This window comes from Uloborus diversus, chromosome 4 (assembly GCF_026930045.1).
Source record: "Uloborus diversus isolate 005 chromosome 4, Udiv.v.3.1, whole genome shotgun sequence".
Lineage (NCBI taxonomy): Eukaryota > Metazoa > Arthropoda > Arachnida > Araneae > Uloboridae > Uloborus > Uloborus diversus.
The window spans coordinates 160,080,086-160,097,335 of NC_072734.1; the positions used below are offsets into that span (position 1 = coordinate 160,080,086).

General features: G+C 31.5%; 1 protein-coding gene across 1 annotated transcript in view; it reads right to left on the reverse strand.

Annotated features, from left to right (window-relative positions):
- Nucleotides 1-17,155, reverse strand: part of LOC129220128 (calcium-binding mitochondrial carrier protein SCaMC-2-like) — a 67,868-nt gene extending 50,713 nt beyond the window's left edge. The window contains exon 1 of the mRNA XM_054854472.1: nt 16,869-17,155. Coding sequence (XP_054710447.1) covers nt 16,869-17,051 — 183 coding nt within the window. The 5' untranslated portion in view covers nt 17,052-17,155. The remainder of the gene's footprint in view (nt 1-16,868) is intronic.
- Nucleotides 17,156-17,250: the final 95 nt, after the last annotated feature.

The window sequence follows — 17,250 nt, forward strand, 5'->3', positions numbered from 1 at the left end:
GGAACTCCAGCGCTCGAATACGCTACCTTGCGGTGATTTATAAAACTGCGAATGCAACTAAAACATTGCCACGTTTCGCTCCACGGTGTCTGTTGACGTAAACACAGGCAGTTTGTTCCGAGTATTTATTAACGCAATCGATGTGTCTTAGTTTGCTTTCAGCTACAGAAATTAATTCTTCCCTTAGTAGTATTCTCGAGCTTTTCAAAATAATGTTAGTTTTCATTATTTCCTTAATAATTGGTGAAAGCGAAAATTCTGGATTAACAAACTTGGATAACGTTATACAAGGTAAAAATTTTTATTGTTTTGTATGAATTTGTAAGAATATGGGGTTTCTTTAAATCTTAAATTAATTAAACTTACCATATTTTACAGCAGCATTTAGTTGGAATGGACAGTATGCAAAATATTTTCTTGAATATATTATCGTAGAACAAAATGAATAACCGAGAAAGAATTTACTTTATTCCTTTTATTCTCAGCTGAAAGGTTTCGCCAAATTTGTTTAGGGTTACAGTTTTTGTATAGTGCGAGCAAAGTAGCCTTGGCGAGATTTCGCGTTTTTAGTTAAACCATTTTTAATTTTTATCATGAGTGGAATAACATGGTAGTAAGATTACAGAATTCGATAAGTGAAAAGAAATAATGGTCAATCAACTGAAAAGAAAACTACCACCATATATCTGTGAGAATTTTGTTGATGATTTGCATAACATGACACAATTAAATCGTAACTCAGAAATTAGAAAAATCGAAACAGAAAATTTTTAAATTAACCGATTCGGGAATTCGAGAGAAATAACTCAGCCAACAAATGCAAAACAATAAGTGCTAGCCAAGCAAGGCAAAGAAGTATCATCTTCTTTCGATAACAATTTGTAATGTCATATTGAATTTTCTAGCATTAATTGTTATTCTTGTCAGGCCACAATTATTATTTAGTTTTATCAAGAATTGATAAATATCGAATTCAACATCGTGGAAATTGCTGCTTAGAACTACGAACTACGTAGTTTGCATTAATCTTTGACATTTAGTAATGCTTCTTGAATTCTCATTTCTTTCTACGTGGGCCAGAATATCCACAAGACTTTGAAAATTAATTTAAAAAGAATAAAGCGAAAAAATCATACGTACGAACAAAAATCACAACACTTTTAGCATTTTCTTCGTTACCATGTGCGTTTGTTTTGGTTTTTAAGTCCGCCATTAGACAGTGACTTCAGTGCCCCCTATAGTTCGTTGGAGTTGCGAATAGTTTTATTTATTTATGTTTTCTTTTTTTTAAATCTATGCAGCATTTTATCAGGTACATAAATATACAAAGCAGGCCAAATAAGTTTTTCTAAAATTACATGAAAAAAAAATCCAAGTAGCTGTTTTATAATTTTTAATTATCATTATTTTTCAGTCTTTTGCATTTCAAAATAGTCCAAAATAGCATATTTAACCCAAAACTTCATCCGCTGCCAAATCTGCCTAATTACTTAAGATTTATTGAGATAGATTGTGTCCCATTGAAGCGATGCATAGTGTAAACATATCTTAACACTTGAACATTTAAATGACAAGAGAAAAAAAAAAGAACTAAAGCCCAAGAACACTTAGAATAGGCATAACATTACGCTAAAACCTGCACACTTTTTGCACCCCGATAGACGATACAGTCAGAGCAAAAAAAGTAAATGCATAAAATTATGAAAACAGAAAATATTCATGTAACTCTGTGCTCACGTAAAAAAATTTAGTGCCAAATTTTCACCTTTCAAAGAACTTTTTTGATCCCAATATAATAAAAGAAAGAAGTCTCATGTATGAATGGAGGAAGAATCAATAAACATTAATTTTTATGGCAGTCTTCATTATTAAAACATGTTAAAAGAGTATAAGTTTGTACTGAGGCTTCTAATTAAAATATTTTATTTATTTATTTATTTATTATTAGGCTATTTATTTATTTATTTTATTTTCTTGATTTAAAAAAAATGTATTCCTAAATGCATTAAACCAGGAGAAATAATGTTTACAGTTGAAAATATGATTTTCTTAAAACCTACTTGTCCTGTTTCTATTATTTGTTGTCACTGATACATCAAGTAAATAAATTACATGATTTGTAACATTTTTTAAAATCTTTAAACCAAATATGCCTTGATCTTTTGATTTTTAAAGTTGTATATAATGTACATTAGACTTATGATTCATTTGTAGATCCTGCAAAATACTTTCCATGTTTAAGAATGCGAGATTTTAATTTTACTTCTATCTTTTTATTTTTGTAGATTGCAAGTACAGTAAAACCTGTTAAGTTGACTACCCTTGTAAGTTGACCACCTGTCTATGTTGACCGCTTTTGTCAGGAACGGAATTAACCCTATCTCATATAATGAAGAAAAACCTCTGTAGCTTGACCACCTCTCTATCTTGACCACTAATGTTCGCCAAATTTGGTTTGGAGTATTGTAAAAAACCCTTTGTAAGTTGACCAGTGGGTTTATTTTTTTTTAACTTTCTTCAGCATATTATTTTATTTTATTATTTATTTATTATATATAATAATAATAATACATATTTTTTTGATACCTTTCAAAGAATGTTTTTAATGCTTTGTTGACATACTAGTATTTTACTAACTAAAGAGATTCTCCAAACTTGTTTTTCATTTGTTGTTCTTTTTGAGATAGCTTTTTGTACTCTGTTCAATGAAAATAGGTGTCAGTAGAAAAGTTCAAAGCCTTTTCTTTCAGTTGCAATATGTTACAATTTTGCTAAAAAGAGGAATTTTGCTAAAAAGAGCAGGCCCGGACCTATATATTTTGGGCCCCCCTGCAGCAAAATATGTAAGATCCCTCCCTCCCTAGCGGCCAGCAGTAGGGTGGATCGAAAAAAACGAAATTTTGAATCTTAATTTGGAATACCTGCCAAAAGCTGTGCATGTGTAAGTACAACACACATGTAAAATATTATCAAATTTGAACAACTCTTTGAGGGTCCTACCAAGGCTTGAATTTCTCCAAAGATAGGAAAAAAGGTCATTTTTCGAAAAATTTTATGAAAATACTAGTGTTTAAAATTTTTGTTATAATACGGTTAAAATGCTTCTTTGAACACTCTTTTCATGTATCTTCCCAATTATTTACAGTCTTTGCACCGTTAAGTTCGCACATAAGCCATTAAGTTTCACGAAATTAACCAAAAACTGACTTTTTTTAAGTTTTTTTGCACTTTGCAATATTTCTTCTTTTAATGTCCAGTTTTCTTTTTTACAACGCCTAAACAGAATACGGTTTTAAACGGAAGTGAAGTTAAACTTTATTACATTAACATCCTAGCATTCACTAAAAAGACATGGCTGCATTTCGAGTTCCATTCTACCTTTTCCATCTGCCGAGCCACATGTATTAAGTATAAATGTATTATTCATTTTTCATTAGAAGTAAACGATCAAGATGATTTATTTGTATTAACTATAAAAAAACATAGAGAGAAGTGCATTGGTTACAAAGAATGTATATTTACTTACACACAGTCGCTCTGACATATAAACATCAATATTTCACAAAATGAGGGACTTGAAAAGTATCAGTTAGTTAAAGCCACATAAAAAAGTCAGTTCATCACATCCATTCATGAAACCTCTTTGAAATCATATTTTGATTCAAACGATGACATGATACTTGATTTTTGCTCATATGAAGGCATCTCTTGCTGATTGACTAATCAGAAACAAAGAAGCTTCTGTCACCATATTAGTACAGCGTTCCACTACCTGCGTGTGACAGGGGAACTAAACGAACGCAAATCGGCATTGGTGTTTTCAATCTATTGTTGAATATTTTAATTAGATATGCCAGTTAAAATAGGAGAGGGGTGGCAGTTATAGTAGTTTGATGCATTAAAGTTAATCTTTGAATTATAGAATTCTCTTATTTCTTCATGAACAGAAACCACTTGTCTGGCCTTCAAAATCTTCACAAAGCCAGTTCTCTGATGTACTTTCGTTCATCAGTGATCACTGTTAAGAGAATTTTTTTCCGGGTGCCAAAAATAGGCATTTCGTTGAATGACAGGATCAATAATTTTTTTCAGATTTTCATTTACGTAACGAGATGCGGTAATAACACTGATGAGGAACCTCAAAGTTTTGTTTCAATTCCAGAAGAAGAAAAGTTTGCAACGGCTATACTCCCGTCAACAGAGCCATCAACATAATTGGTGTTGATGTCACTTCAAAAGTGGAACAAATGAGGCTTTCTCTGACAATGCTATCAAGAGTGTGCTACCAGTACGGTATTTCTGACATATGTGCGATGTGCTGAAGCAAGTGCTTCAGAAACATTACAGGATTTTGGTAGTGTCAAATAATTATCACACTTAAGTCGTTGATAGAAATAAAATTCGAAGACAGCGACAGAAGTGTCCCAGGTGTCACAGACAAAGTAAGTGCTTCTCTTCAAAACCTGCAAACTAGAAGTGAAAAATACATTGAAAAAAAAAAGGGGTTTGAAAAGTACATTTTTTGATAGCCGAAAAGACAAAACTATTACAAAAAGAAATGAATGGACACAGATACCATAGAAGAACCATAAGCGAGGAATCCATGGTTGAAAAATCCAATTCTCTTTATTTGGGTCATGTGACGCCAACTTCTGCAACGGGAAAACATGTCGCGACAGCAATGTGATTTTTGAGCTGAAAATTTGTTTAAGCCTTAAGGATCTTTTAGTTTTTGGCTGTGATGGCACGGCCACGAATACCAGAAAAAAGAACGGTGTAATTGCGGCCATAGAGAATAAAATTGGACATCCTGTCCCATGGTTAATCTGCGAACTGCATGCGAGCAGCCTTTGCATCACTTGTTCACATTACTTGATGGTGAAACTACTGGTCCACGTGAATTTTCGCAGGTCCAATAGGTAAATTGCTAGACAGGTGCGACAATTTACCATTGGTGCAGTTTGAAGCAATTACGCTCCTTGTTGTAGATGCTGAGCTGTTAATGTAATGAACTATAATTTCATTTCGATTTAAAACTGCATTCTGCACCGTCATTGCAAAAAAATAATTGGACTTTAAAAGAAAAAAATATTGCAATGTGCAAAAAAGCTTGAAAAAAGTCAGTTTTTGGAAATTTCACGAATTTTTACGAACTTGTGTGCGAACCTAATACTGGAAAGATTGTAAATAATTTTGAAGATAAATGAAAAACGTGTTAAAAGAAAACATTTTAATAGTATTAGAACAAAAATTTTGAACCTTATTATTTTCACAAAAATTTTGGAAAATTGACCTTTTTTCCTAATTTTGGAGAAATTCAAGCCTTGGTAGGACCCTCAAGGAGTTGTTCAAACTTGCTAATATTTTGCATGTGTATTGTTCTTACACATGCACAGCTTTTGGTAGGTATTCCAAATTAAGATTCGAAATTTCATTTTTTTCGATCCACCCTAGCCAGCAGTGTCTATTTGTAAAACGAATAAGCCTTAGTGCTAGTTTTTTTTTTCTTCTAATTTTCTTCAATTTGTAGGGCCGTTAGCCCCTTTAAGGACGCGGGCCCCTCGGACTGCGGGTACGCAGATCTGGACCTGCTAATGAGTAATGAATAAAGTTACATGTTTCTGGTGCAAGGGATTAAGAGATAATAGGACATTTTAATTTTGTCTTTATGAACTTGGAGAGTCGAGCTTGTTGCTTTTTGTGCTATAAGTTTTACAAAAAAGGCTTCAAAAAGAAAGTTAGTGGAACTTCAGATTAATAAAAAGTATGAAATATTATAAGTAATTGAAAATGGAGAAAACCAGAGAAAATTAACTGGCATACATGAAATTTCTAAAACTACAGTGTCTAATTGTAGTTAAAAACAAGGGAAAAATAACAAATTATTTGAGTAGTATTTTTAATTATTGTTTCACTTTCAATAATGTTAAACAATGAAAGTGGAGTTGAACAGAAAGAGTACCTAAAGGTATTTCCTCAAAAAAAAAAAAAAAAAAAGGAATACATGGTGCAAGAAATGACAAAAAATAAAAAAAAACATTACCGCCCTTTATAAGTTGACCACCTGTCTAAATTGACCGCCAAAGTACTGCACCGCGAGTGGTCAACTTACACAGGTTTCACTGTATGAGGAAATGAAATTCCAAGATTTTATTCTTATTTAATTAATTACAAAGAAATTTGGCACAAATATGAATATTAAACATTCCTTAACAATCAATTCATAAAATCTTCTTGATTTTCCTAAAATAAAATTTTTTTCTTACAAATAGTAATAAAAATCAAATAAGCCCGGTTTAAACCCAAAAAGTTCTTTTTTTTTTTTTCAAAAAACTGGTTTTTATACCAACCCTGCATTGACATCAATGTCGCACCCCTAGTACCAAACTCTTAAGATGTCTAGAAAATTTTCGCAATTCAAACTACCAATAACTTGAAGGTTTTAGCCAGTCATTTGAGATTTCGAGTTATCAAGTTTTTAGTTCAAAAATGTATTGAATGACAAAACATACACTGTTGAAACAGTAAATAGCTTGGCAGGGAATAAGCCAAGAAAAATCATGTTAATGAAAGAAATAATTAAATATACACATTAAATGTTTAGTATCAGCATGAAATTCAGTTCCTGTACATTAAAGGGTATATTCTTCTCGATCATGTTCGATTCGATCAAATTCTATCTACCAATGTAGCATAGCAAGAAATTTATTTCTAGGTGGGGTAAAGGAAAGTTCTGGCTGTGTTATTGGTAGATACAATTGATCAATCACCAAATCAATTATAAATTATATCAAATTCTGTTAGAATTGAGTATGCCACTTAATCTTACATTTTAAAAAATCATGTTCTTTTGCACTCTGTTTTAATAGAAATTAAGGATAATAAGAACCCACACAACAAAAGTTTGACTGGGGAAAAGACGGAATGGGAGAGTTGGGAACAATGGGATAGTGCTGCATTTATTCCGATGTAAAATGTGAAAAGGCTTTTCCAGCTTGCCAAGTAAATGTAGCAGCACAGAGAGTTTTAAGCTGCTACATCTACTGGACAAGATGTAAATAAATTTTCATTTTATTTCTGCCTGAATGAAACACTGTCCCATTTTTTTTCTGATCCTCTCCTGCAGGAAAAAGATGTTGGAGAATATTTTTGAAACAATAAGGGATTAATTATGTAATACAAAATGTTTCTAACAGCCATGGGCGCCCATATAGGGGGCAAGGGGGGGGTCGAGCCCCCCCCCCCTTAGAAATTAGAACTTCCTTGCTTTTAGTACTTTTTTCTTTTTAAAAATCTAAAAACATTTCTTCCCTAGTCATTAATGAATAAGTTATTAAAAATATCAAATGTTAATGACTCTAATCTGTTCTGAAATCTGCTTCCATGGGGAAAATATCCAGCTAAACCATGGGGAAAATATCTGAGCCCCCCCCCCCCCCTTACAATTTTGCATATGGGCGCCCTTGCTAACTGCTACTAAACGGTATTTTTTCATAATAACTTTTGATGATTAATTTTAAAACTTAAATGTTATGGACTTGGTAGACTACTGAAATTAACTAATTTTTAAGTAAATTTGATTATATTTAATACTTAAACTCAATGATTAATATTAATGGATGTCAGTTCGATGCTTGTAAACCATACTGTTTTAGTCCTCATGATCATTTTTCTGATATTTGGGGATGAGAACTGAAGATTTTTGAAGTAAAATTCAAAACTTGTTTTTAAATTCTATGAATACTGCAATAACACTTGATTAAAAATCTATTTCTTGCACATTTCAATTAGTTCTAATACAAAAATATGTTGGTGATTCTGAAATAGAATTTTGTGCTTTCAAAGGTGACTCGTGTCTTGAAAAAGTGAGGGGGCCAAATCGTGGGTGCACTGCACCCCCCCCCCATTTTTTTAAAAAAAAAAAGGTTTTTTTTAAATATTTTTAAATATTAAAACTTTTTAAACATAATTATTTGTGTTAAATAAATGAAATTAAATTCATTTTAAACACAGGACAAGCTAAAAAATACTTAAACTACCAAGTAAATCAGCAAAGTTATTAATATCATGTTTATGTCCGTTATTGCCAGCAGGGTGCTGCACTTTCAGTCCTTGACTTTCAACAATAAAACTCAATTAATCAGAAAGGAAAAAGCTAAAAAATACATCACAAATATTATTAACTAGTGGTACCAGCACGGCTTTGCCCGTAGTAAAAAAATTAAAAGGTCATTTGGTTCGCCTGTATTATGTTTACAAATAATGTATGATGAATGTCTCGCCAATTTGCTATGTTAATTTGCTCGCCCATGATCACATATAGTAGTTTGCTCGTCCACGTTATGGTAATTTGCTAGTCTGCGTTATGATAATTTGTTCACCGTCCTTATGATAATTCGCTCTGTAAATGTTCTTAAAATTGGAATAAAAAAAAGAACAAAATCGAATTTTCCAAAAATCGCTTTGAGGTGATTAAATGGATAATATGATTAAAAAAATGAAGTTTTGATTTAACATACAACTTTAGCAACTAAATTTAAAATGTGAAGAAGTTTTTACTTTTAAGGTATATTTGAAACTAATATAAAAATATTCTAAAAAATAATAATTTCTTTTCTAAATTGTCAATATAGTATGCTAATTACTTGAAGATAAAGAGAGAGAGAAAGGAGCAAACGGTCTAATCTTGTGCAAATGAAGGCTTCTTCCTTTAATGTATATTGCTTATTTTACATAGCCTGAATTGTGTAAGAACATTCAAGCTATGCAAAATAAACAACAAACTGGCAGGGTAACGGTCTCTGCGAATCCTGCTGTAAATATTGAGGTTCAATGCGTTGGTGTTGAGGGGGGGAAAAACACAGATAATCCGCTGCATTTTTTAAAAATAATTTCAAGCACGTACGCATGAAAAAAAAGAGGAAAATAAATAAAAAATATTAATTATTGTCTGAAAATGTGAGGGGGCCTGGCCCCTCCTACGAGCCGTCACTGTGTGCTTTCTATCTCAAACGGGGGGGGAGGCGGATTCGCTCGCAAGTGAGAAGTGAACAAATAGGACCCTTTGGCCAAAAGGTTTGGGGACCGTTGGTCTGAACTAATTATTAATAACTCTTCCGATTTAATAAAAGAATTGTTAAAACTTGTTTGTTTCAAGATTTCCTGAACTGGTAAGATTGTCTCGTCCTTATATATATATATATATATATATACTCACAGAGCGTCAATATTTGTTAAAAAAACATTTGAACAGGAGAAGTCACCCCCTCTCTCCTTCTTATTCTTTTTTTTTTTTTTTTTTTTTGTTTTTTTTGTTTTTCCGCAAAAAAAAAAAAAAAAAAAAAAAAAAAAAAAAAAAAAAAAAAAAAAAAAAAAACCTTGCTGATTGTAGTCAAAAAAGTTAGCAGGGCCGCAGAGGTTTTTTTTTTTACAGAATAAATAATTAAATAAATTAAATAATAATAAATAAATACATAGATGAAAATTTACTAGACATTAAAATCTGTCACAAAACATCTTCATGCAAAGGTTGAAGACAGCTAATTGTTGTAATAACTATCCATAAACAGGGGTGTTCACCTCACCCCAAGAGCAAGGGCGCTCTCTCCCCTAAACATCACAATAAAACCCCCACCCAGAAAAAGTGAAAATACCCCTCAAACCACCCCCTAAAAATTTCAATAGTACATTCTGCACCATGACCCCCCCCCCCCCCCAAAGTGGGCACCCCTACCATAAGTAAATAAGTAGTCAGACACTTTTAAAAAATAATCACCAAACTCACACACACAAAAAAACATTATATAGGACATTATTATTACAGTGAAGCATCATATATGTTTTTGAAGGGGAAAAAAATGCATTAAATGAAAAAACGTATAATAGGTATACGTTAATATGTATTTAACCCTGCAGGGACCCATTTTTGAAAATGCATAAAAGAGAAATGTATTAAATGGTACTTCACTGTATTTTACTTTTATTTATTTATTTTCTGAATAAAGAGTGATTGATTAATTAAATTATTTATTTTAACTTGAGTACAAACAAAAGCTGAGGACTGGCAAAATTTTACTGTGGACCGGTACGGGTCTAGCGGTTGAGAATTGCTGTTGTAGGTGGAGGGAGGTGCCCCCGCTTTAGACTGTCTTCCACTTTGCAGAATTTCATACATTCTAGAGTTTGCCTGTTGAACATGTCTAATGTTTAATTTACTATAGTTAACACTTAAGGGTGTAGGGAATTTATCAAAGTGTCAAATCTCCCTAAAACAAAGTTTTAGCCCAAAATGCCCTCCATCTGTATTCACAAGAATGACCCCTTGTTTTGCTTTCTTTACAAAAATGTAATCCATTAGGGTTTTTCACTTTGATAAATTTAAACAATTGAATCCTGCGCCTTTTGACTCTCCTTTGCTCCAGAATCTATACTACAGGTACATATTAAGTCAAGTATCAATCTAAATCTGAAAGTCCCCTTTTTACTAGCCTAGTAGCCCATCTTTGAACCTTTTCAAATAAAGAAATATCTTTCCTGAGATCTAGAGACCAAAACTACACAGCATAATGAGCTCTTACCAAACTTCTACATAAAGTCAGAACCTTCTCAAAATGAATTGAAAGAGATCTATTGATCATTTTGTTGATGAAGTAGCTCATCAAATTTTCGAAGTCAATGTAAATGGTTTATTCACTCATTACAGACTCTTCCGGTAAGCTGTTCCAAGTGCCCACAATCCTTCTAAAGTAACAATTTTTTCTTATTTCCAGATTGGCCTGAAATTTCAATAGCTTAAAACAGCGGTTCTCAACCTTTTCCCCTTTGCGAACCCCTTCCAAACTCCAAAAGAAGTTGGCGAACCCCTTGGGTACTAGGTAACAAGTAAAAAAAATGCGTGCACACAACTAACTACACATAGACAATAAAATTTGTGAGATTATTTTTAGTTTGATGCTGCTGCATAGTTTATGTCAAGAACTAGAGACGTACCGAGTAGCACTTTGGCCGAGTAACCGAGTACTAAGTACTCAGCCTTTCACTACTCGGCCGAGTACTGAGTTACCGAGTACCAATTATGTTTTAAGAAGAACCACCAACACACATGTGATGAATTTTGAACTTATTGGAATAGTAGTATAGTCTCCTTGTCCATATAATTGTTTTTAAAACTACATTCCTGCTGAAATTTAATTACGCATTATTTAAAAAACTTTGTTTATGTCAAAAATTTTACAAAAAAATTATTTTTAATACTAAAAATAAATAAACAAAAGGTATGATTAATCAAGTTGAATTAAAACAAATTATACCAATCTATTATAATCCGCCAAACATAAATAATTTTTAAAAGCAAATAAAACAAATGTGATGGAACACTGCAGACACGTGTATATGCGTTAGAAGGAACATCTTTTTCAGGGCAAAATGTGAGCTAATGAATGTAAAAAAACATCAGACTTTTGTCAGATGCCTTTAAATCCACGAGCTCACATTTTGTGCATTACAAAAGGAATTCCTTGTAACGCCAAAAAACGTGTCTGCAGTGTTCCTGCACCGTGCTTTTAACGTTGTTTTATTTCCTTTTATTTTTAAGAGCAACCCTATTTTTATATTTCTTATAACTAATATTTTTTTAGCAAAAAACAATTTTTAATATAAAAATTCCATATTTTCTATACTTACTGTTTTTTACACAATTTTTAATAAATAAGTTTTATTAACTTTGGGAACATTAAAATAAGGATTTATTCCATTGAAGCATTACAGACTTCATTATTCTCAAAATTCAAATTTGACTTGTTAATTTGAATTGTATATATAAATGATTGCAGAATATTATATATTCTTGAGCTTTTTTATAAATTTTTATATCTATCTTGGACAATATTCAATTTTTTGCAACTACTCGGTATTGGCCAAGTATCTGATCAAAATTTGGCCAAGTACCGAGTACTTGGCAAGTCTCTAACAAGAACGGAAACATAATTGCAAAATACAAAACTACAAATAATGCTACGAACTAAAATGATCACTGAAAAATGAATGCAAAGCAAATTCACCAAAAAAAAAAAAAACAGTGATTCTTGTGTGTTGAGCTTCTATCAATTTCAAAAAATTATGAAAATGGGATGCTTGTGGAACAAAGAGGCTCAAAGTTTGGCTGAAATTTTTCTTACCCTAGAGTACATTTATCTCTATTACTACTAAATCAGAAGTCAATTAAAGAAGGATCTTCAAAATACTTTTCAGGGAACTCTCAGACAGGGTTAGCTAAGTTTTGGACACAATGGTAAAAACCACGGTAAAAACCCTGGTTTTTACCTTCTTGTCCAAAACCCTTGTGTCCAAAACTATATTTTTAGAAAAATTTTATTCTTTGAGAAAACATCAAAAACAGAATAAAATGTACCGAAGTAATGTTTCATATTGAACATTTATTCAATGAAAACATTCAGCTTATTTATGCAGCTGATTTTAATCTAGTTGCATAAAAGTTGAATTCTTGATTAAAAGTTAAATTTGTATGCATGAGTTTATTTATTTATTTTTGATAATAGTAACCAAATTTCCATATGTTTATGCATGTATGTGAATGAGAGCAGAGTTGGCAAGGTTTTTACCATCTTGTTCAAAACCCTTGTGTCCTAAAGTATCCAAAACTATTTTTAACAAACTATATTTTGTGAAAAAATATCAAAAAAAAAAAAGTCAAAAAAAAATTCTTTTTACTATTTATTTATTTAACGTGAACATTCAAGTATGAACATATATGTAACTAATTTATGCAGCTGAGTTACATCGGAATTAAATGTTTCATTAAAAATTTCAATTTTTATGCAGGAGTTTTTTTTTTCTTCATAAACCAAATTTTTGGACAATAATGCAGGTCGAAAAGAAAGTGTTCAAAATATAGTACAATAATTGACTTAAATACAATAATTACAATTTTTCGTAGTTACAGATTGTATTATATTAAAAATATAAACTAAAAAAGAATAACACAAGTTTTATAATACAAGTGTATAAGCATCAATTTCTTGTTCTTCAATCTATGATTTAAAAAATAATTTTTGTTAAAAGATCATGTGAAATTTATTTGCAGAAACCATTTTAAAAAAAATTAAGCTTTTTTTTTTTTTTTCCACCTAAATATTACACATTCGATAACATTCCTTTAGTTACAAATGGAACTGAAATTAATTGTCTTGGTAGTGTGAATTTCCTTTCATAACTCTACCAACTATTACATAAGGAAGTTTTTATGTAATTATTGGCAACTTTATAACTAAAATATTTTTTTTAAAGAACATTTAGGTGAAAAATATATTAAAAACTCATTAATTAAAAGTCACATTAATATCTATATTTATGCATTACGAATATTGCAGTAAATACAAATTGATTAGATTACACCCCTTTAGCTTTAGCATAGTTTTGGACAGTTTCGGACACTTTTAGACAGTTTTGGATAGGACCACCTGTCCTGTCCTAAACCAGTTTCGGAAAGTCCAAAACCCAACCATGCTCTCAGATTAACTAAATGAACTTTTTTTTCTAACAGTAAAATGAGAAAGATCTAAGTTTAAGTGGGCAGTTCTCAAAAGGTGGGAACAAAAAAGTTAACTTTGAGCAATTTCAAAAATTTTCGAATTTGACATCAATTTTGATTTTATTCTATAGTATGCATACCTAGAACACAATATATGAACATGAAAAGACAGCAGGTATTTGTAAAAATTGTTAATTAGCAAATTAAATCAGCAATCTGTAGGTAACAGTTTTTGGACATTGTTTTCCTGTAGGTAACGGATTTTGGACATCATCATAACGTAAGTTTCACCATTTTTGACAATTGTTAATCTGATTTTTAACTTTTCCAATGAAAATTTTATTTACTACTTTTTGAATTTTGCAGTTTAATAATAAAGAGGATATTAATCAAGTACTTGAATGGCTATACATACTGCTCTTTACATATAATGATAAATAAAGTTAAATATAAGTTTTGGAATGATTTTGAAAAAGTTGATGAAAGGTAAAAAAAAGCTTCAAATTAAAAATAATACAAATGTAAAAAGTGACATCAGTTTTAATAATGAATATTTTTTCTAATGTCATAAGAATTAAAATGATGTCTAAAAAAATTATTGAAGAAAGAAATTCGTATTTCTATTTGGAGATCGTTAAATTATGTTTCCAAAAGAAAGAAGAGAAAAAGAATTCTAAAATAATAAAAGCGGAAAAAAAAAATTGCTAGCGCAGGTGATAAAGTCGCCAAAACTGGTACAGCTGACGATAAACTACATTTGTCAAATTGGAATTCCCCTCTGCCTTTAGCTTATCGTATACTGTGTTGTCGCCAACGGAGGTTTGCTTGGCGATTTTAGCGCAAAATGGCTTTCGGTTCGATCATAAGCAGCCATGTTTCTACTGTAATTTATGTATTGTTCAATGTGTAACATATTAATTATGCAGAATACCAATGAATTAAAGAAGATAACATTATAATAACATTTTTTATTGAGGTTAGAAGACAGTAGATCATCAAAAATTATGAATAAATGGACAGAATTATCGGCGTCAAGATCGTAACACCATTTGGACATCTCACATGTACGTTTAAAAAAAATTATTTTTCTTCTAAGATACTGCATAAAAGCTTATGAAAACACTTTTAAACAATTAAAAATTGATTCCGAGGCTCGATAAACACCTTTAAAATGAAAACATCATATACTTAGTTCTCAAAAAATAGCATTGTAAAGATCGTAAATTTTGGACATGCATCAAATTTCAAACTTACTATTTTCTAAAATCGTTTACAAAGTGAATAATCTGTCTTTACTTATGTTATTTGTGTAAAATATTAACAAAAAATTATTCAGGGTAAGATTCATACCTTTAAATTTTTTTTCAAACGTATGGAAATAATTAAAAAAAAATTTTCTTTAATGGTACATTTGCTCAGTTAACGTTTTGGTATGTCCAAAATTGCGCCTTTTAGCAAAGAAAATATTTTTTTAACTGCATTTAAAGAGCATTTTTTCCATAATTTATGCCAATTCTTGTCTATATACAGTATTATAATTTAACTCAAAATTTTTGAGTTAATTAAAATGAAAGTTATTTGGTGTTGAAGCTTCAAAGTTGAGGTCTGTGTTTGCTCCCACCTTTTGAGAACTGCTCAAGTCTTCTTGAAAAGGACTACGAGCCTAGCTGTTTGATAAAGATATACTGCTTACATTAATCGTTTGATTGCTGAAGATTTTTCTTGTAATTTTGCTATAAGTGCAGAGAAACCTGCATGCATATTGAAAAATAATAGAAGCATTTATTTTCAATACACGCATTTACTCTAATTTTTACACAAAAGTTAATTTTACACAAAGACAAAGACAAAGATTAAAGACAAAGATTTTTAGCAAAATAAATATTGTTCAGCTCACTCACTACAAGAGAAATTTTCTACACAAATTTCATAAATTCCTTATTTACATATAGCACAAAATAAGTTACACGGTTAAATTACGTTGATTTTTTTTTACTGCGTAAACCTCATACTGCCGAACTTTCACACATGAAAAATTTTCTATAGTAATTAGTTTTTTAAAACTTCCTAGGTATTTTTGGGTTGCTAGCCATTCTTTCCCCTTTTCGACAATCAAGTTCGAAGTAAATTATAGTCTATGTAGTGTGAATATTATAGCAACAAACAACAGCATGATCACACTTCTATCACACTTTTGAAAGAAGAGAAGAGTGATTGCTCTTCATCAGACTCAAATGGCAAAAAAACTAAACGTCAAAATATTTTAGATGCTGGTAATGCTCCATGTAACGTTTTCATCAAGTTAAATCAGTCTTTCCGATCAAAAGCTTCTGAGGAAACGAACACTTTCAAATTCTTTCATCTGAGGACATTGTATTCATAAATACAGCCTTTTCAGCATGGCTTCAGGGCTACCACCTATCATTGTCAATGGAAACGCTAAAAGCGGCACTTTGCAATGACATACTAAATTATTTAAATGTAAAATATTTCAGGAAGTATGCAAATATTTTCAAGCTAAGAGTACCAAATGTGCAAGACACAAATGAATAAAAAAGGAGAAAATTTGCTTGAAACCGCTTGAGCATGAAACTTCATCAGAAACAGGCATGTTAAAACTCCATTACAATATTTTTTTCGCGAACCCCCTGAAAATCTCTCGTGAACCCCCAGTTGGGAACCGCTGACTTGAAACAATGACCCCTCATCCTGCTTTCCATTTCAAAAAATTAACCCATTAACGAAGGTGCCCACCTACAAGGGTCATGATGCAGACTGCGGCATTGAAATTTTTAGGACGGGGGTGTTTTGAGGGGTATTTTTATTTTTTTGGGGAGGAGGCTCTTGCTTTGGGGGGTCGCAATATTCAGGGGGTGTGCCCTTGGTTTTAGGGGGTGTCCACCCCTGCCTAAACATCTTTCATTTTGATAAATTTAAAAAACTGAATCATGTCTCCTCTGACTCTCCTTTGTCCCAGGTTATACATGTTAAGACTTTTAAGTCTGGCATCATAACCAAAATCTGAACGTCCCTTCAACCTTCACTAGCCTAGCAGCACTTCTTTGAACCCTTTCCAATAAAGAAATATATTTTTTGACATGAGTGATCGTTTCAAAATAAGAGTCGGTAATGAAACATTATTCAATAAAGCATATAGTTTAAGTAAATTTAAGAGCTTTACGAAGCATATAAATAATGATTTCCGATTTCTTTACTGAAACCTTTCCAGATACGTCCGACCATGAAATTTGCAGAAAAGCATTTTTGACAATTAAATTATTGATACTATTTCATATTTGAGATGATAAAATTACAGTACCTGAATGCAACCATCAGGATGGTAAGGAATTCCCATCTGTTTGAAAGCTACAGCTAAATCTTCAGCTGTAATTCGATCATCGTTTGTCACATCAAGTTGCTTAAAAAGTTGAATCAGTCGCTCCTGTTCATCAGCTGGCAGTTCATTGAAATTATGAGATGTATGTGGAGGACCGGGTGTCATTTTATACTCGTTTTAGTGTTTTAAAAACATAAATTAAGAGTCATACTTGTTTCATGTAGTAGAAAAAAAAATCTAGCGCAATCCTAAATTTAATAAATGTTCAGAACCAGACGACTCGACATCAAAACACGCGTGTGGGACTCTCCGGAGTGGAGTTGTCTCTCAATAGACAAGGGCGTTACTTTTGCTTTTATCTTCA